Raw genomic sequence first — 19591 nt, 5'->3', positions numbered from 1 at the left:
GACCTGTGATGCCTGCAGCTGCCTGCTCCATCCCTGCAGTGTTGCCATGACCTGTGATGCCTGTAGCTGCCTGCTCCCTCCCTGCAGTGTTGCCATGACCTGTGATGCCTGCAGCTGCCTGCTCCATCCCTGCAGTGTTGCCATGACCTGTGATGCCTGCAGCTGCCTGCTCCATCCCTGCAGTGTTGCCATGACCTGTGATGCCTGCAGCTGCCTGCTCCATCCCTGCAGTGTTGCCATGACCTGTGATGCCTGCAGCTACCTGCTCCACCCCTGCAGTGTTGCCATGACCTGTGATGCCTGTAGCTGCCTGCTCCATCCCTGTAGTGTTGCCATGACCTGTGATGCCTGCAGCTGCCTGCTCCATCCCTGCAGTGTTGCCATGACCTGTGATGCCTGTAGCTGCCTGCTCCATCCCTGTAGTGTTGCCATGACCTGTGATGCCTGCAGCTGCCTGCTCCATCCCTGTAGTGTTGCCATGACCTGTGATGCCTGCAGCTGCCTGCTCCATCCCTGCAGTGTTGCCATGACCTGTGATGCCTGTAGCTGCCTGTTCCATCCCTGCAGTGTTGCCATGACCTGTGATGCCTGCAGCTGCCTGCTCCATCCCTGTAGTGTTGCCATGACCTGTGATGCCTGCAGCTGCCTGCTCCATCCCTGCAGTGTTGCCATGACCTGTGATGCCTGCAGCTGCCTGCTCCATCCCTGTAGTGTTGCCATGACCTGTGATGCCTGCAGCTGCCTGCTCCCTCCCTGCAGTGTTGCCATGACCTGTGATGCCTGCAGCTGCCTGCTCCATCCCTGCAGTGTTGCCATGACCTGTGATGCCTGCAGCTGCCTGCTCCATCCCTGCAGTGTTGCCATGACCTGTGATGCCTGCAGCTGCCTGCTCCACCCGTGCAGTGTTGCCAGATGTGTATATATATTGTTAGTCAAAGGTTTACAATTTAATCTTAATGGATTGTTTACTATGAATGTTTGTGATGGGTTTACTGTTTAATTTTATTGAAGGGTTTACTCTTTAATAATTGTGAATGTGGGTTTTTTGTCTCTCAACAATATTTCCCCACCGAATCCATTGCGCAGAATATGAATTAAAAATACTCCGATTAACTTTTGTTTTTCATTTTTTTATTAACACATTTAGGTACATCTGCATTTGTGCAGCTGCCCTAGATTATATGAAGGGGAGTATAGTGTATGTCAAGAACTAGCTGCCCTTGACTATATGAAGGGGAGTATAGTGTATGTCAAGAACTAGCTGCCCTTGACTATATGAAGGGGAGTATAGTGTATGTCAAGAACTAGCTGCCCTTGACTATATGAAGGGGAGTACAGTGTGTGTCAAGAAGTAGCTGCCCTAGACTATATGAAGGGGAGTACAGTGTGTGTCAAGAACTAGCTACCCTAGATTATATGAAGGGGAGTACAGTGTGTGTCAAGAACTAGCTGGTCTAGACTATATGAAGGGGAGTATAGTGTGTGTCAAGAACTAGCTGCCCTAGACTATATGAAGGGGAGTACAGTGTGTGTCAAGAACTAGCTACCCTAGACTATATGAAGGGGAGTACAGTGTGTGTCAAGAACTAGCTACCCTAGACTATATGAAGGGGAGTACAGTGTGTGTCAAGAACTAGCTACCCTAGACTATATGAAGGGGAGAACAGTGTGTGTCAAGAACTAGCTGCCCAAGGCTATATGAAGGGGAGTACAGTGTGTGTCAAAAAACTAGCTACGTGATGCTAAAAATCCTCATCACACAGGATGGTTAGTCATACTGAGGCATTTGATAAGTAGTCTACACTGGTAGACTCTGGGTGCATTATGAGGATATCATCATCTACACCACCGGCCACACTATCATCACCATCAACACCACCACGGGCCCTGGTGATCAGTGTAAGGTCCTGGGCCCCCACCACGGGCCCTGGTGATCAGTGTAAGGTCCTGGGCCCCCACCACGGGCCCTGGTGATCAGTGTAAGGTCCTGGGCCCCCACCACGGGCCCTGGTGATCAGTGTAGGGTCCTGGGCCCCTACCACGGGCCCTGGTGATCAGTGTAGGGTCCTGGGCCCCCACCACGGGCCCTGGTGATCAGTGTAGGGTCCTGGGCCCCCACCACGGGCCCTGGTGATCAGTGTAAGGTCCTGGGCCCCCACCACGGGCCCTGGTGATCAGTGTAAGGTCCTGGGCCCCCACCACGGGCCCTGGTGATCAGTGTAAGGTCCTGGGCCCCCACCACGGGCCCTGGTGATCAGTGTAAGGTCCTGGGCCCCCACCACGGGCCCTGGTGATCAGTGTAGGGTCCTGGGCCCCCACCACGGGCCCTGGTGATCAGTGTAGGGTCCTGGGCCCCCACCACGGGCCCTGGTGATCAGTGTAGGGTCCTGGGCCCCCACCACGGGCCCTGGTGATCAGTGTAGGGTCCTGGGCCCCCACCACGGGCCCTGGTGATCAGTGTAGGGTCCTGGGCTCCCACCACAGGCCCCTGGTGATCAGTGTAGGGTCCTGGGCCCCCACCACGGGCCCTGGTGATCAGTGTAGGGTCCTGGGCCCCCACCACGGGCCCTGGTGATCAGTGTAGGGTCCTGGGCCCCCACCACGGGCCCTGGTGATCAGTGTAGGGTCCTGGGCCCCCACCACGGGCCCTGGTGATCAGTGTAGGGTCCTGGGCCCCCACCACGGGCCCGGATGTTCAGTGTAAGGTCCTGGGCCTCTGCCATAAGCAATTTTCATTAGTCACACCAAGCCTCGGATGACACCGGATCTCTCGTCATTAATCAGCCATCCTCTGCTGTCATTATAGCAACCCTCATCATCATCATCATTATTGGACTCCAGTCTCTGCTACAATGGCATTGCCGCGCCGACTCAGGTGTGTGTGTGTGTCATCAGCGACGTCTTCAGCATCACTTCCAGCATCATCACTATCATGTGCAGCATCTTCAGCGCTTAATTATCATGTCCATCAGCATTATCTCCAGTAATCTCTCCAGCATCACCACTGTTGCCTCACTGACGGGTCAGGACCCACACGCTTGGTTATGGAGGCGGAGCTCTGTACTTTATCGTCTGTTCGTCATCACCTCAGCTTTACCTATTAGTGGGTAAGCCTTATACCCACTAATTTTCCCTGGAACACAACCCGACCATCGGTTAACAACCAGGTTCCCAGTTACTGCTGGGTGAACGAGAGAGAGCAGTTATGGGCTGGCGCCCAGTCAATCCTTCATGACCAGGACTCGAACCCAGACCAAATTTATGTATGGAGCTCGCGGCACATGGTCGTAGCTATGAGACCATCTCTGTAGCTATTCTTGGTGGTGGTGGTGTGTACTCACCTAGTTGTGCTTGCGGGGGTTGAGCTCTGGCTCTTTAGTTCCGCCTCTCAACTGTCAATCTACTGGTGTACAGATTCCTGAGCTTCCCCTCTGAGCATTTTCAGTGTCAGAGTAGTTAGTAAATGGAATACATTAGGCAGTGATGTGGTGGAGGCCGACTCCATACACATTTTCAAGTGTAGATATGATAGAGCCCAGTAGGCTCAGGAATCTGTACATCAGTTGATTGACAGTTGAGAGGCGGGACTAAAGAGCCAAAGCTCAACCCACGCAAGCACAACTAGGTGAGTACACACTAAGGAAGCAGCCTGTAATAGCTGTCTAACTCCAGTCCGTAAAAGCTCCGTGTGTGTTTGTGTGTTTGTATGTGTGTGTGTGCGCGCGCGCGCGCGCATATGTGTGCATGCGTGTGCGCGTGTGTGTTTGCGTGCGTGTGAAAGCACCCATTTATGATCTTTATACAAAATACTCAGAATATTTCAATAAATCAATAGATCTCGTCCCGATAGTGACGAAAATAATCATAATAATATGCCGAGAAGAAAATAAATCTCATTCCTAGGTCTAAGCCTAATTTAGAATCATCTAATGTAACAGTAAAGCGGACCAAATGACCTTCAACCACCTCTCCAGAAGGGGAATGACCATTCAGGAGACGGAGAAATAATCCACCAAGAAACAATCTGTCCCGCAGAAGTTTTCACACTGAAAGCCAAAACAAGAAAGAGAAGGTATGAATGTATAGCAGAGGGAGCCGGTCGGCCGAGCTGACAGCACGCTGGACTTGTGATCCTGTGGTCCTGGGTTCGATCCCAGGCGCCGGCGAGAAACATTGGGCAGAGTTTCTTTCACCCTATGCCCCTGTTACCTAGCAGTAAAATAGGTACCTGGGTGTTAGTCAGCTGTCACGGGCTGCTTCCTGGGGGTGGAGGCCTGGTCGAGGACCGGGCCTCGGGGACACTAAAAAGCCCCGAAATCATCTCAAGATAACCTCAAGATAGCTTAAGAGACCCGCTGTCTTGGAACTCTGGCGCCCTTGAGAAAGGTCACTGAAAAGCAATTTTGGTGAAAGCTCCAAACGTTTTACGTCCTGTGTTCACAAGAGAGATTAAAGGAGCAACGCGACCTTCATGATGTGAACAACCATAGTTTAGGGTTTTTGCTTGTGAATCGCTAGTTGGGATTTTGTCCCAATATTGGGCCTGGTTTGTTAGGTTAGTATTTTTGTTAATGCATCCCATACCTATCCTGTGAATGGTATTGCATCCCATACGCATCCTGTGAGTGGTATTGCATCCCATACCCATCCTGTGAGTGGTATTGCATCCCATACCCATCCTGTGAGTGGTATTGCATCCCATACGCATCCTGTGAGTGGTATTGCATCCCATACGCATCCTGTGAGTGGTATTGCATCCCATACCCATCCTGTGAGTGGTATTGCATCCCATACGCATCCTGTGAGTGGTATTGCATCCCATACGCATCCTGTGAGTGGTATTGCATCCCATACCCATCCTGTGAATGGTATTGCATCCCATACGCATCCTGTGAGTGGTATTGCATCCCATACGCATCCTGTGAGTGGTATTGCATCCCATACCCATCCTGTGAGTGGTATTGCATCCCATACGCATCCTGTGAGTGATATTGCATCCCATACCCATCCTGTGAGGTGAATTACATCTCATACCCATCCTGTGAGGTGAATTGCATCTCATACCCATCCAGTGAGTGGAATTGCTAAATGAATACTGCTTCACATTGCTTTGTTAAATGATCCGTAGATATGCGGCTGGTCTTGCATGACAGTATGAAGGTGGATGGAACAGCTAGTGCAAAGTCCACTTTCACTCAGCTCTACGAAGTTTTGATGAAGTTCTTGGAGTGGTACTGTTCTCGTGCTGCTCATTAGCAGTACATGGCTATAGTCAATGCATTCCTTGAAGGTATTTGTTCTACCTAACTCATCAGTTTTATCATGCATTCGGAGCCCAACATGAGATGGAACCCACGTAATGAAATTGGTTTCTGACCCGTTATTTACGTTTATGACTAAGTGATTGAAGTTAATTTTATTACGTTATTATTATTATTATTATTATTATATTTGATGAAACTGAGCTTCGCCTCTCGCCTCTATCACCCTTCATTAGAAGCTTCCATGTTAAATAAAAAAAGTCAATTCTAAATTCTGACAGACAATTAAATATATTCACAATAAGAAACTTTCCCGTCATAAGCGAATGTGAAAGAAAGTTCTATTATCCCTCCCACTTGTGCTTTTCCTGACCCATACTTTATCTACTCTTTCTCTTCTCTCTCTCTTCTCTCCCTCGCTCGCGCGGGCACATGTACGCTTGTTCACGCTCACTCACACGCACACACACACACACTCACACACACACACACACACACACACACACACACACACACACACACACACACACACACACACACACACACACACACGCAAGCACGCACACAGCGTGCCCCGAGATAGCAGTGTTCCATCCGGACGTTATCGCAGCCCAGGGCCGCGCGGGTGCTCAACCGGGCTGCACGCAGGTCCAGTCCATTGGAATTATCCGCTGAATGTGCAACATCTTCTTTGCCGACTGGTGGTGGTTGTGGAGGTGGCTGAGGTTGTGGTGGTTGTGGTTGTGGCTGAGGTGGTGGTGATTATGGTGGCTGAGGTGGTGGTGGTTGTGGAGGTGGCTGAGGTGGTGGTGGTTGTGGTTGTGGCTGAGGTGGTGGTGATTATGGTGGCTGAGGTGGTGGTGGTTGTGGAGGTGGCTGAGATGGTGGTGGTAGTGGAGGTGGCTGAGGTGATGGTGGTAGTGAAGGTTGCAGTGATCCTGAGGGGAAATGATTGAGGTATGGTGGGCAGCAACCAGCGGGCCACTCCCTGCTACCGTGCAGACTCAGGCATGGATCGCTCGCCTTCACATCCTCTTGGTATCCCTAACAAGAAGCCTCGGCTTGGATGTTGTGTCAGCACCCACGCTGAGCCGAGCCCCAGTGTTCCAAGGTTCGACGACCTCAGCAGGAATACGGGAATCTTAGAACCGACGGAGATGGAGCTTTAATCTCTCCTCGTGGTCTCGCTTAGACTAGTGTCGTATTCATCACGTCTTTCCTTCACAGGGAATTACCTTTAATTTGTTGCTGTTCTTTGTTTAATGAAAGTGTAGATCATTTGGCAAAATTGAAGTATTTTTCGTACTCAAGAATCAAATCATTAGTTCGTATTTAAGATGTTAATCGCCACACACACACACACACACACACACACACACACACACACACACACACACACACACACACACACACACACACACACACACACAAAGTGTGGACCAGACCACACACTAGATGATAATGAGACGACGACGTTTCAGTCCATCCTGGACCATTATCAAGTCGATTGTGACTTGATAATGTCGATTGAATCAAGTCGATTGTGACTTGGTCCGTATATTGATAATTTACGGACCGAAACGTCGTCTTCTCTTCATCTTATGGTGTGTGGTTTGTTTAACATTCTCCAGTCACTTAATTGATGTTATTACATATTATGCTTTTATTTTATACATCTGTGTCTTCTCAATTTTAAATATTAGCTACAATATATGATGGCATTTAGTACAGATATAATAATATTAATATTTATTTTTATATAATATATATTTTTATATATATAATATATTATATTTATTTATTAATATTAATTATTAATTATTAATTTATTTATTAAATATTAATATATTTATTTATATATAATATATAATATATATTTTTGTGTAGTTACACCTAACGTTGGTTAGGTTAGGTTAGGTTAGGGGTGTTGGTTATTTTGGAAATTATTTGTATTTGTAGTTAATGTTGTTACACCTGATATCACCACTTGTTACACCTGATATGAGTGGGGCTTCTATGGGGTACTGGTACTATTAAGGGGTATAGGTAGTTAGAAGACAAGAGTATCAAATATGGGAGAGCTAAAAGGCCCGGCCCCCAAAATAAACTATCCACAGTAGTAATAACTTGCTACAAGACCATATATGTTAGTCTAAGGGTTGATCACTGCGCTCCCACCTTGGAAGAAGAGATACTCTGTAATTCATGTACTTATTTATTAACCCCTTAACAACCCCCCCATATACACTCACACCAATAACAATAATAATAATAACTTTACCACACTATCTTACGTTAAAAGCCTTGGTCCACATAGGCAGGATACAAGGTTTACACTAATAACAAGCTAGGGTAAAGTACTACTGGATAAGCCCTGAAGCTGGATGCAGCTTAGGGTAGTGAGACCACGTGGGACCCTAATACAAAACACAACACTTAGGGTAAACAAAACACTGGCAAATACTAACCCCAGGTCTCACCAATAGTTACTACCAGAGTAGGCACACTTACACCATATAATACTTAACTTAAGGGTACAGGAACTTCAGGTAAGGGAAATAAGTAAGAGGAGAAGGAAGGAGAGTAGGGATACAGCCACAGAGTAGGTCTTAACCTCACGCCACCAGCCAAGAGAAGACCGAGCTAGCCACCAGCTGCCTCCCTCATGTAGTGGTGCCGGGAGGAGCCTAATTGATCGTGCAGCTAAGCACATTAAAGATCTTCCCCTATGCAACGTATTGTTACTTTATGAATGATTAGAAAGTATTAGTAAGCAAAGTTGGTGCCTATGTTATTATTTAATAATCAACCCCCAGCTCAGTCTTTAAATGCTCTTTGAGAAACAATAATAGTCTTACGTCTGGCAGGGAAGATACAAACAATTGACATTCTAGATGCCCAACTGTGCTACCAGGAAGTTTAATAGCTCAATTTTGACCTCTGGTTTCCACTGGAGAACCCAGGGTCGTAACAGGTAAAGCATTTCGAGAGATGAGATTCGAATATAGAATATGAACAAAACTTTGTTCGGGAAATGTTCGAACGTAAGCAGTCGTGAGTCACGTGAAAATTATTTTTAATTCATAAACAGAGACTACTGTCGAACTTAAGAGCAGCTGCTGCCGGACTTAAGAGCAGCTGCTGCCGGACTTAAGAGCAGCTGCTGCCGGACTTAAGAGCAGCTGCTGCCGGACTTAAGAGCAGCTGCTGCCGGACTTAAGAGCAGCTGCTGCCGGACTTAAGAGCAGCTGCTGCCGGACTTAAGAGCAGCTGCTGCCGGACTTAAGAGCAGGTATTCGCTGTTCATGAGGCTGAGCTAATATGCTAACCTACTCATATAAGTGTATTCCTCAAGCACATCGCCCTAAATAAATAACTTAACATGAGCGAAGATGATGAATGCGACGTCCAATTCAATCACAATACTCCTCAAGGTTTAATAATGCCAATGATCTTCAGAACATTCTGTCACGATAAATCACGGTGAAACTCTTTAATAAGCTCTAGCATAGCTCCCAGGACGCACTACGTCATACTCAAGGCCCGTAATACTCTATTATATGCGTTATAATCTGCTGTAAGTAACCCTTACCGAGGGATATTGGCAGCACCTGGTGTGGCACCTTCCATGATCTCGGCTGACTGTGGGAGGATGTGACTGTGGGCGTGGGTCAGAGTGTGGGTGTGACTGTGGGCGTGGGTGAGGCTGCTGTGAGTGTGGGTGAGGTGTGTGGGTGGGGACTGACGGGGGTGTAACTTATCTAGTGTATAACACTCACACATTTGAATACAAATACACCTAAAAAGTCAATGTTACAAGAGATTATTTATACCCCTGTACTGTATGGGCCCAGCACATGAAAGCTATGGTTGGGCCAGGTATAAAGTCTTCCGTAGCTGAAGGAGGTGGATAAACAGCCATAGTTGGAATGGTAGATTAATACACACACACATGGCTTGGACACGTCAGTAGTAATGGAAAGGACAATTCGGTAGCTACCAGGTAGTAGCTTGAGACCTCGTTGGGAAACCAGGGATAATCCAGGTGGTTTAGATACTACGGTTGACACAGGTGGTGTGGTAGACGGGGATGACACAAGTGGATGGACATAGTCCACTAGGGCGCAAGGGCTGCAACAGGCATTCAAATATTCAGCAGTGAAACAGGCAGCTGAATATCAGCGGATGTGACAGGTAATTGAATAATAAGAGACTGTCTGGGTACAAAAGGCTTTTTATTCCAACTGGGACTCGGCCGCCGGTGAAAACTGAGAGTCGGAGAGGAGTAAAAGCGAGAGCTTGAGCTCCTCGTAATACCATTTTGGTGCGCCTGACTTTGACAGATTTACCGAAGCTTAATATCCAGAGGAACTGGGCATTCCGCGTCCAGACGCCGTGTTCGTTCTCTCTCCGGTTTCTCAGTAGGGGAACTGATGTAATTTAATAAGCTTCTATTCAGCCATGTCAATGTATCTTTCACTTGTTATTTGCTACATACATCTAACATGCAAGTACCTATTACAAGAAATATTACCTCTTGTAAGTACGCACCTGTAGCACGGATGTACCTTTTATACATACGCACCTCTAGCAAGTACCTCTCACTTGCACGTATATCCTTTTTTAAAAATACATACTTCTAGCACATATGTACCTGTTGCATATAAGTTCATCTTTCACATATGCACCTTAAGCACATATGTCCCTCTAACATGTACGAGTCTCTAGTACAAATGTACCTCTAGCATGTGTGTACCTGCTAGATATATTTCCCTATAATATGTAATTCCTATAGCACATACATCTCTTTTGCACATTCATACGTCTTACCCATTAAAATATGCACACCCTTTAGTGTGGCCAGAGCAACACATAGCAACCTGCGTGTTTTCATTTAAAATTACACTGCTGGTATAGTTGTACGCAAGTTAGGTACGCAACCATTATACGTGAAAAAGATCGTCGAGGACGCCGATGGTAGCAAACCGAATGATGTTGGGCGCCCTTCAGTGTTACCATCAATGATAAGGTCCCATGCCTCAATCTCTGACCCGCGGTGAGTACATAATCTTACACAGATGACTCGTGCCAACCCATCTTTGATAGTGTGGTCAACGCCATCCTCTTGACCCAGCAGATAAGCTTGAAGCACCAGCAGCGTGCAGGCACTCATGTTCGTAAACTATCGTGGCCAGTACCACTGTACATGTATAATTTTCCATTATGTATTTAAATAATAAAGAAAAGGTCATTGAAGTTTGTTCTACAATCCCTCCACTAAATTAAAGCTAATATGTGAAGCACTAGCACGTATGTACTGGTTGCACGTATGTACCTTTTGATGGTACGAGTTTCTTGTACTACGTGCTTTTTGCAAGTACGTGCTACTTGCACATATCTGCTTCATTTACGTACATGCTTCCTGTACATACGTGGTTCTTGTACGTACGCGCTTCATATACGTATATGGTTATTGCACGTACGTACCACTTAAGAAGTGAGAAAATCTAAATGATTACATGTTTACATGTAATCCTTACATGTTTTAATTCACATGTTTTAATTCATGTCAATTAAAACTTGTAATGATTACATGTTACATGTTTTACATGTATATACATGTTTTAATTCAAAGTCAAATATTGGCTTACATGTTTTAATTCAAAGTCAAATATTGTAACTCATGCTCCATAATCACTGGGGAATATAATTACTCGTATTTTTCAATAAACCAACAAGAAAAACAGAGAAAAGGATTATGTTTAATTAAACGCGTGTGGAGAAGTAATGTTCGGAGAGGACGCAGCTAAGGCACACAGGGAAGGGAAGCTGGCAGTTATTATTCCTGTCGTAAGTAGAAGGATATTTTCATATTTGTACCCACATGTTTGCTGTGTGTGTGTGTGTGTGTGTGTGTGTGTGTGTGTGTGTGTGTGTGTGTGTGTGTGTGTGTGTGTGTGTAACTACTATGCTAACTACTGACCTTCCCCCGGGATGAAGCCATATGAAACTGTCTATAACTCCCAATTACCAATTTACTACGAGGTGAACAGCGGAACGAGTTTAAAGGAAACGCAGCCAATTTGTTTCTACTCCGGTCGGGATTCGAGCCCGGGACTTGCGACTGAAAATCGAAGTTGTACACCACTTTATCACGGAGACTTTCCCCCTTCCCCCCTCCCCCCCCCCCCTCTCTCTCTCTCTCTCTCTCTCTCTCTCTCTCTCTCTCTCTCTCTCTCTCTCTCTCTCTCTCTCTCTCTCTCTCTCTCTCTCTCTCTCTTTTGCATAACCTCTCCTTCTATTCCCCTGAGTTTATCCTTGTATTCCCCCACCCACCCCTTGTATTCCCCTACCCCTCCCCTTGTATTTCCCTCACCCTTCCCTTGTATTCCCCTACCCCTCCCCTTGTATTCCCCTCACCCTTCCCTTGTATTCCCCTACCCCTCCCCTTGTATTCCCCTACCCCTCCCCTTGTATTCCCCTCACCCTTCCCTTGTATTCCCCTACCCCTTCCCTTGTATTCCCCTACCCCTCCCCTTGTACTCCCCCCACCCTCCCCTTGTATTCCCCCCACAAGGGGAGTGGAATACAAGGGCGAGGGGAGTCCCTTGTACTCCCCTCGCCCTCAGAGGACACGCACGTCCCCTCCACCGTATCATTAAGGCTGGTGTTTCAGTTCCTGGCCTCTGTTATCGTCTGCTTATGTTTATAAGTTAGAGCACCACTGTACCTGGTACCCGGATCTATATCATTCCTTGACAATGACATGTTATAGCAGTTGATTTGCATCTCTTTTCCGCTTCTATATGGCTTATACGTGTCATTATAGATACCGTATGTGTTGGAGCTGTTGTGTATGAGTTTTTCTCTGGTTAGTATTAGCAGTTGTATGGTAATATTTGTCTTGATTGGTGAAGGTTGGGAATGGTTACTAAGGAATTATATTTTTGGTAATGGACGATATTTGTAAAGAAAATATCCAGCTGTATTCGTACAAAATTATGGTCATTCTGAATCCGATGGAAGAAAGTGGACGGGGAAGTAATATTTTAACCAGTATAGCTGTGAGATAGAAACAAATATGGTCGCCTTTAGGCTATCTTGAGGTTATCTTGAGATGATTTCGGGGCTTAGTGTTCCCGCGGCCCGGTCCTCGACCAGGCCTCCACCCCCAAGAAGCAGCCCGTAGCAGCTGTCTAACTCCCAGGTACCACTTTACTGCTAGGTAACAAGGGCATCAGGGTGAAAGAAACATTTTGCCCATATGTCTCCGCCTCCACCGGGGATCGAACCCGGAACCTCAGGACTACGAATCCAAAGCGCTGTCCACCCACCTGTCAGGCTGTTGAAGTTCATTTATATAAGATTACGTAATATTATAACTACTGCTGTCTATGCCAAATCTTGCTAGAAATATTAAATCAGGCAATTATACAGGAACGTGACATGTTATGACATCCATGTAACGTTCTTTAAATAACGTTCACCAGTTACTAATACGAACACTTGCGAACGCTCTGGTGCCATATTAAGGGCAAGGAATTATGACCTTTTCCCTCTATGTGCCTCTGTAACCCTCTCCACTACCGCCCACAGAATCGGTATGGGGTGCATAATAAATGAACCTCTGAGAAAGCCAATGAGGTAAGTTTTCCTGTAATTGTATCATATACTTAATGATAATACTTACCCGTATTAACCGTGAGAAATAACGCATCTGTGAACCGTCACTAAGAATAGAATTTTCGCGCACTTGAGAACGCTAGAGCTGAGGTGACAGCCGCCCATTTGAGTGTGTGTAGAGGAGTGTGCGGGACGTCTCCCACCAACCCCACAATGTGTGCTAATAGCAGCCACTACACCGTTGGCGTAACTGTGAAATCATTACAGATATTCTATACAAGAAATCCATCGGAAAAAAGAAAACGGAATCGCGAAAACATTTCGCATTCCAGCAAAACCAATCAAGATAACGTCCTCGCCTTCTGTGGTCGTCTAAGGTAAGGTAAGTGTATTACTGTAGCAAATTAGTTGATGAGCAGGAGCTAGGGTGCATCAGACATTCAGGTAGATGAACAAGACGTGAGCCTGGTCCCCAGATCAGTAAACTTGTGCCGAGGAAGTGTTTGGGGTGTTGTTGTGGGGCGCTCAGCTGTTGACGTCAGACAAAGGGGGAGGGAAACTGACTTAATTCGATTGTTATTTGTTAAGAGCTGGAGTATTTTACCAGCGGGAGGGAGGCGGGGCGATATTTTGATACAGTATGTTACTGGGCGATATTTTTTACATGTACGTTTTGTATTGGGCTGAATTTTGTTACAGTATTATGGTACGGAAATATATTTAAAGTGGGCAAAATGTGTTAAGGGTTGCGGTATTTGGCAATATTTTGCCATGTCACGATATATGTTTTATGGGACGATATTATATCACTATGCTTTAGTATATGTTTAATGGGACGAAGTCAGTATATTTCGGCTTTATTTTAATACAGGGAAATATCTAGGTGGGTGTTATTGTATTTAACAGGCGGCGATATTTGTACTGGATATTTTACTGTTGAGCGAAATGTTATAGGAGGCGATATTAAATTATAATATTTTGTAATGTATCGATATTTGTAAATGGTTACTTTATTTCAAGGCGGGATTATTGTAATTAATAATTTGTAATTGCATAATATTTTATTACTGGGCGATATCATATAAAAAAGTATATTTTTAAGTAACGCGATTTTGCGTTATTTAAAGATAAATATTATGGGACGATATTTTTTTTAGAGCGATATAGTACTGCAGAATAATATTGTCCTATGGACGATAATTCTATTAGTTTCTTGAAGATCCTGTATTTGGTTAAGAGGTGATATTCTGTGAACGTGATTTTTGCAATATTTTTGTCTAAGTGATCTTTAACTATAAGACAAAAGTTTGTTATTGGGGTTATGGGGAGACGTTTAAATGGGGTAAAAAGATTACGGTCGGTATTTAATGGGGGAATTGGGCCGAATTTTCTAATGGAGAGATATTACATAATACATAAGGATGCTATTTTTTGTATGGAAGATATTGCATAGGCGATTATATATATATATATATATATATATATATATATATATATATATATATATATATATATATATATATATATATATATATATATATATATATATATATATATTATTAAATATGACCGAAAAAGTAAGATTAATAATTCTAACACGAATTTTCTCAATCTTTCGTACATTACGCTTCACTGTTGGAGGTAAATCAAAAATCACTTCTCCAAAATTCATTTTTATTTCTAGTCTGACGCGACACGGGCGCGTTTCGTAAAACTTATTACATTTTCAAAGACTTCACAAATACACAACTGATTAGAACTTACGTATCTCTGCTATTATATCTACACTTGAGTGAGGTGGGAGGGATGATGTGGCATATAGTGATGTGGCATTAACACAAGACAGAACATGAGGGGATATTAATAGGGTATTAAAAGTATCAACACAAGACAGAACAGAAACAATGGGTATTGAATAGAAGTGTTTGTAGAAAGCCTATTGGTCCATATTTCTTGATGCTTATATATTGGAGTGGAGTCTTGAGGTGGGTAGAATTCTATTTTATTCTACCCACCTCAAGACTCCGCTCCAATATAGAAGCATCAAGAAATATGGACCAATAGGCTTTCTACAAACACTTCTATTCAATACCCATTGTTTCTGTTCTGTCTTGTGTTGATACTTTTAATACCCTATTAATATCCCCTCATGTTCTGTCTTGTGTTAATGCCACATCACTATATGCCACATCATCCCTCCCCCTCACTCAAATGTAGATATAATAGCAGAGATACGTAAGTTCTAATCAGTTGTGTATTTGTGAAGTCTTTGAAAATGTAATAAGTTTTACGAAACGCGCCCGTGTCGCGTCAGACTAGAAATAAAAATGAATTTTGGAGAAGTGATTTTTGATTTACCTCCAACAGTGAAGCGTAATGTACGAAAGATTGAGAAAATTCGTGTTAGAATTATTAATCTTACTTTTTCGGTCATATTTAATAATATATGTCTACAGGAAAGACTGCTACCAAAATATACTAATATATATATATATATATATATATATATATATATATATATATATATATATATATCCATATTCTGTATTTCATGAATAGGGTTTGAGAGCTGCTACAATACAGTGCAGTGAGGTATTGAACACTCACCCACAGATGGGGATTGTAAATGCTTCTACAACGTTCACGAGCATTCATTCTCATCTAATTTACACAGGCAGGTTAGATATCTCTTCTACGACATATAGTGCAGTGGAACAGTGAGTTGCTTAACCACAGACTATGACTGCGATGAGTTTACAAAAGCAAACTAAAATTCTAACCAGCATATATATTTTTTTCGCTGGTTAGAATTTTACAATTAATACAAATCATCGTGAACTATTGAACACTCAAACAAAAAAAGCGATTAAAACATTTTTGATAAACTCGGGTTATAATTACATTATATATCTAACATAATTATTTGCTTTACATATTAAATCATGGCTCTAGATCCATCATGTCAAGCTTTTCAGTATGTGAGCTTTTCCCTTCTGATTTAGACAGAAATCATTTCTTATGGTTCTCCGCCACGAGACCATCGCACAGTCCCACGAAACTGAATGTTGTGACGACCTGAGGCTGTGAGCGAGCACCCTCGTTATTGGTCCACCTTGATATTGGCAGATTTTAACCTTCAGTGCGCGGGTGTTATTAATTACTTGAGGGTGGTGGTTTGTTGATTACTATTTAATCTCGAGTGTGTGTAAATGTGGCCTCGTCGACGAGATTGGTGGCTTCATCACCTTCAGTTTCAGCCTGAGTTTCAGCCTGAGTTTCAGCCTGAGTTTCAGCCTGAGTTTCAGCCTGAGTTTCAGCCTGAGTTTCAGCCTGAGTTTCAGCCTGAGTTTCAGCCTGAGTTTCAGCCTGAGTTTCAGCCTGAGTTTCAGCCTGAGTTTCAGCCTGAGTTTCAGCCTGAGTTTCAGCCTGAGTTTCAGCCTGAGTTTCAGCCTGAGTTTCAGCCTGAGTTTCAGCCTGAGTTTCAGCCTGAGTTTCAGCCTGAGTTTCAGCCTGAGTTTCAGCCTGAGTTTCAGCCTGAGTTTCAGCCTGAGTTTCAGCCTGAGTTTCAGCCTGAGTTTCAGCCTGAGTTTCAGCCTGAGTTTCAGCCTGAGTTTCAGCCTGAGTTTCAGCCTGAGTTTCAGCCTGAGTTTCACGAGGAGTCTTATGCTTGGACATCCTTGCGGGAGCCTGCTGATTGCATCAGTTGTTGTGCTCTCGTGACTGGTCTGTGTTCTGGTCATGTGAGAGTTCAGCTATGGAGGCTTCGATAGGAAAGTTGGGTTGAGAAAGTCTATTTATCTTGTACATGTGTCTCACTGTTTTGTCAAATGTCTCATATTGTGCAAAGCTTTATAGGTGAAGATGTAGCCTAGTACTCAGTTACGGGCTGTTCATGCCCGTGCCAACTCTTGGATGGCCTAATCTTCATCAAACGTTATCTTGGTACTCAGGATTTTTGTAGGTAGGTTTCGTTGCTAAACCTCATGACCTCACGTTCCTAGGTGTCTATCCCTCGCCGCCTCCTACCTTCACCTACCTTCCCTTACCTCCCCCCACCACCTATCCCGCCTCCGCGCTACCTATCCCGCCTCCGAGTTACCTATCCCGTCTCCGCAATATTAAAGCCATTATGAGCCAGGGAGGCAGGTGTCTGCCCTCAATAATGAGTGACACATGTTCGGGGATGCCTCCTACAGGGGACTGGCTATATTTAATGGAAAGTCTCCATTAATATGATTAAAGTGTGACGTGCGATGCCATGCGCTGTGGGTCCGGTCAAGGTGTGTCTTGCTCGCACCCTAATTGTATACAATTACCCCATTTACATACCATGCACTATTCATGCGCACAGCTGTGGATAACATGTGCTACCGGCGACTGTAAGATACACGCCCGGTGAATGTGTATAACAGGTTACGTCCACACCAACAGTAAAGCTCTCGAAAAGGAAGAAGCACAGACTATGTGCTGAAAGAGGTTCTGACCACAGCGATTGGAGCCTTTGCCTCCTGAAGCACTTCGACGACGCACTCTCCATACCGGTGGTAATAAAAACGGCGAGCTATGGACAGGAAACACTTTGCAGTTTCAGTAGTGTAAGATCAACCTCTCACATCAGCAACAGCAAATTGCCTTTCCCCAGTAAACACAAGCTGGCCACAACGTATAGTTTTAACGTTTTAGCAACGTAAAAAAATATGGTTATGTTGTGGGTCTGGTGAGCCGAGGTCAACTTGAGGACCTATATATCCTCTTTCTACTCGTTGTACATAAATGATGCATGCAAAGTTTAAACCTTGGCTCAAACCATACATTTTCCTGCCGACACAGCTAGATATATCACAGGCAAAGACTATGATATCCTTATACGACTTCTTGAGAACAGAATTAGTCAAAATTCCCCAATAGCTTGTAGCCAATGGACTTTTCCCCTTAATGTTAGGGAAAGAGTTACTGAGCGATACTGCGCAGACGGAATACATTCCTGGGGAGCAATTTAACTATTAGAGAGTCATAATCAGTAAGTTTTTACACCCGTTTTTCAGTGCAGCTCTGAGGAGCAGCTCTCTGGCAGACCTCTACACCCAGCCATTTAATCGGAGCCAAGCACTCTGGCAGACCTCTACACCCAGTCATGTAATCAGAGCCAAGCACTCTGGCAGACCTCTACACCCAGTCATGTAATCAGAGCCAAGCACTCTGGCAGACCTCTACACCCAGTCATGTAATCAGAGCCAAGCACACTGGCAGATCTCTACACCCAGCCATTTAATCAGAGCCAAGCACTCTGGCAGATCTCTACACATAACCACCAAGTCAAAACCACCCAATCAAATCATTCCTCGACCCAAACCACGTAGCCAGGACCGGCCAGCCAACGCGAGGCGCCCTGCGGTTCCCATCGCCTGAAGCCGTAGTGCGCCTTCAAGGGCCGGATTTATGACATAATTCCTACTCAGTCACACGGAACAGAGCGTAGGGAGATTAACTGGGATAATCGCTTAGTTTATGAACCGTATCATAATTATCCTACGCACCTCATATGGCGATGTGAGAGAGGGGAAGAGCGGAGTGAGAGGATGGGGATGAATGGGAATAGGGGAGAGAGAGGGGACGAGAGAAGTAAAAGAGGGAGAGAGAGTGAATGGGAAATGGGGGTAGAAGCAGAAGGTATGGGAAAGAAGGTATATATATATATATATATATATATATATAATATATATATATATATATATATATATATATATATATATATATAAGGAAAAAGAAAAGAGAAAGTGGTAGTGAAGAGTAGGGAATGGGGAGGTAAGAGGGCATAAAATGTGAAATTAAGAGTGTGTGTGTGGGAGAGAGAGAAAGAGAGAGAGAGAGAGAAGGGGGGGGGGGAGGAGAGAAAGAGACGGAGGGGAGGAATTATGAAGCTCATTTGTACTAAGCCCGGCCGCCATCTGCTGACACCAGGGCAGTAGTGATAAGAGACCAGAGAGGTCAAAATGGGAGGTAACTGACGCTGTGTATAATAGGTCGGTCTATCAAGCGGGTATTGTCTTCACACACCAGCAAGACTAGAGTGTGAATCACAGTCTGTGAATCACAGCAAGACTCGAGTGGGTGTGGCAGTCTTCTTGCTGTGGTTTGTGGTAGTTTGGCTGTGGTTCTTCTTCCTGTGGTCTGTGGTTCTTCTTCCTGTGGTCTGTGGTTCTTCTTGCTGTGGTTTGTGGTAGTTTGGCTGTGGATTTAATGGAAGTTAGATGTGGGTTGTGGTAGGTGGTTTCTAATTTGTGAAACTTACTTCTGGTATTGTGGCTATTGTTTGAGGAATATTGGTCTTGATTTGCTGCATTTTGGCATGTCGAGTGTCTTTTGGGAGGCATTTTTTCATATATCAATATTTCTCTCTCTCTCTCTCTCTCTCTCTCTCTCTCTCTCTCTCTCTCTCTCTCTCTCTCTCTCTCTCTCTCTCTCTCTCTCTTCCCCCCTCCCCTCCCTCCCCTTACAGAGAGAGAGAGAGAGAGAGAGAGAGGAATAATTATTGAAAACTGAATGTTATGCCCTGTTACTTCATCCATCCTTTACATTTCCTTCTCCTTCTCTCCCACGTACACACACTTCCTCAACCCTCCCCTGTGGCACATTGAGCAGTTGTAGGCTCCAAACCGTTCACCGTTCCTGAGGCCCCTAATTTAAAATATTTGTTTTATTAATAG

General features: G+C 44.7%; 3 protein-coding genes across 7 annotated transcripts in view; 1 reads left to right on the top strand and 2 right to left on the bottom strand.

Annotated features, from left to right (window-relative positions):
- Nucleotides 1-847, bottom strand: part of LOC123744975 (spidroin-1-like) — a 1404-nt gene extending 557 nt beyond the window's left edge. Inside the window, exon 1 of the mRNA XM_045725199.2 lies at nucleotides 1-847. This exon is cut by the window's left edge and continues 557 nt beyond it. Coding sequence (XP_045581155.2) covers nucleotides 1-847 — 847 coding nt within the window.
- The window catches only part of LOC123745078 (tyrosine-protein kinase Dnt), a 316401-nt gene that overhangs the window by 50428 nt on the left and 246382 nt on the right, over nucleotides 1-19591 (top strand). The window contains exon 1 of one of the 5 annotated variants that reach the window (XM_045725384.2): nucleotides 13053-13261. The exons of 3 other annotated variants lie outside the window; for them this stretch is intronic. The gene's annotated coding sequence lies outside the window, so the exon portion shown is untranslated. Of the gene's footprint in view, nucleotides 1-13052; nucleotides 13262-19591 lie in introns of those variants that run through there. One more of the 5 variants, XM_069306254.1, reaches the window with a different exon arrangement.
- Nucleotides 16074-16559, bottom strand: LOC138353313 (uncharacterized). Its single transcript, XM_069306186.1, has one exon. It carries the CDS (start codon nucleotides 16557-16559, stop codon nucleotides 16074-16076), a length of 486 nt encoding a protein of 161 aa, XP_069162287.1.

The sequence above is a fragment of the Procambarus clarkii genome, chromosome 57 (assembly GCF_040958095.1).
Source record: "Procambarus clarkii isolate CNS0578487 chromosome 57, FALCON_Pclarkii_2.0, whole genome shotgun sequence".
NCBI lineage: Eukaryota > Metazoa > Arthropoda > Malacostraca > Decapoda > Cambaridae > Procambarus > Procambarus clarkii.
Note: the sequence above shows the minus strand (reverse complement) of the source record. Positions and strands in the feature narration are given on the sequence as shown.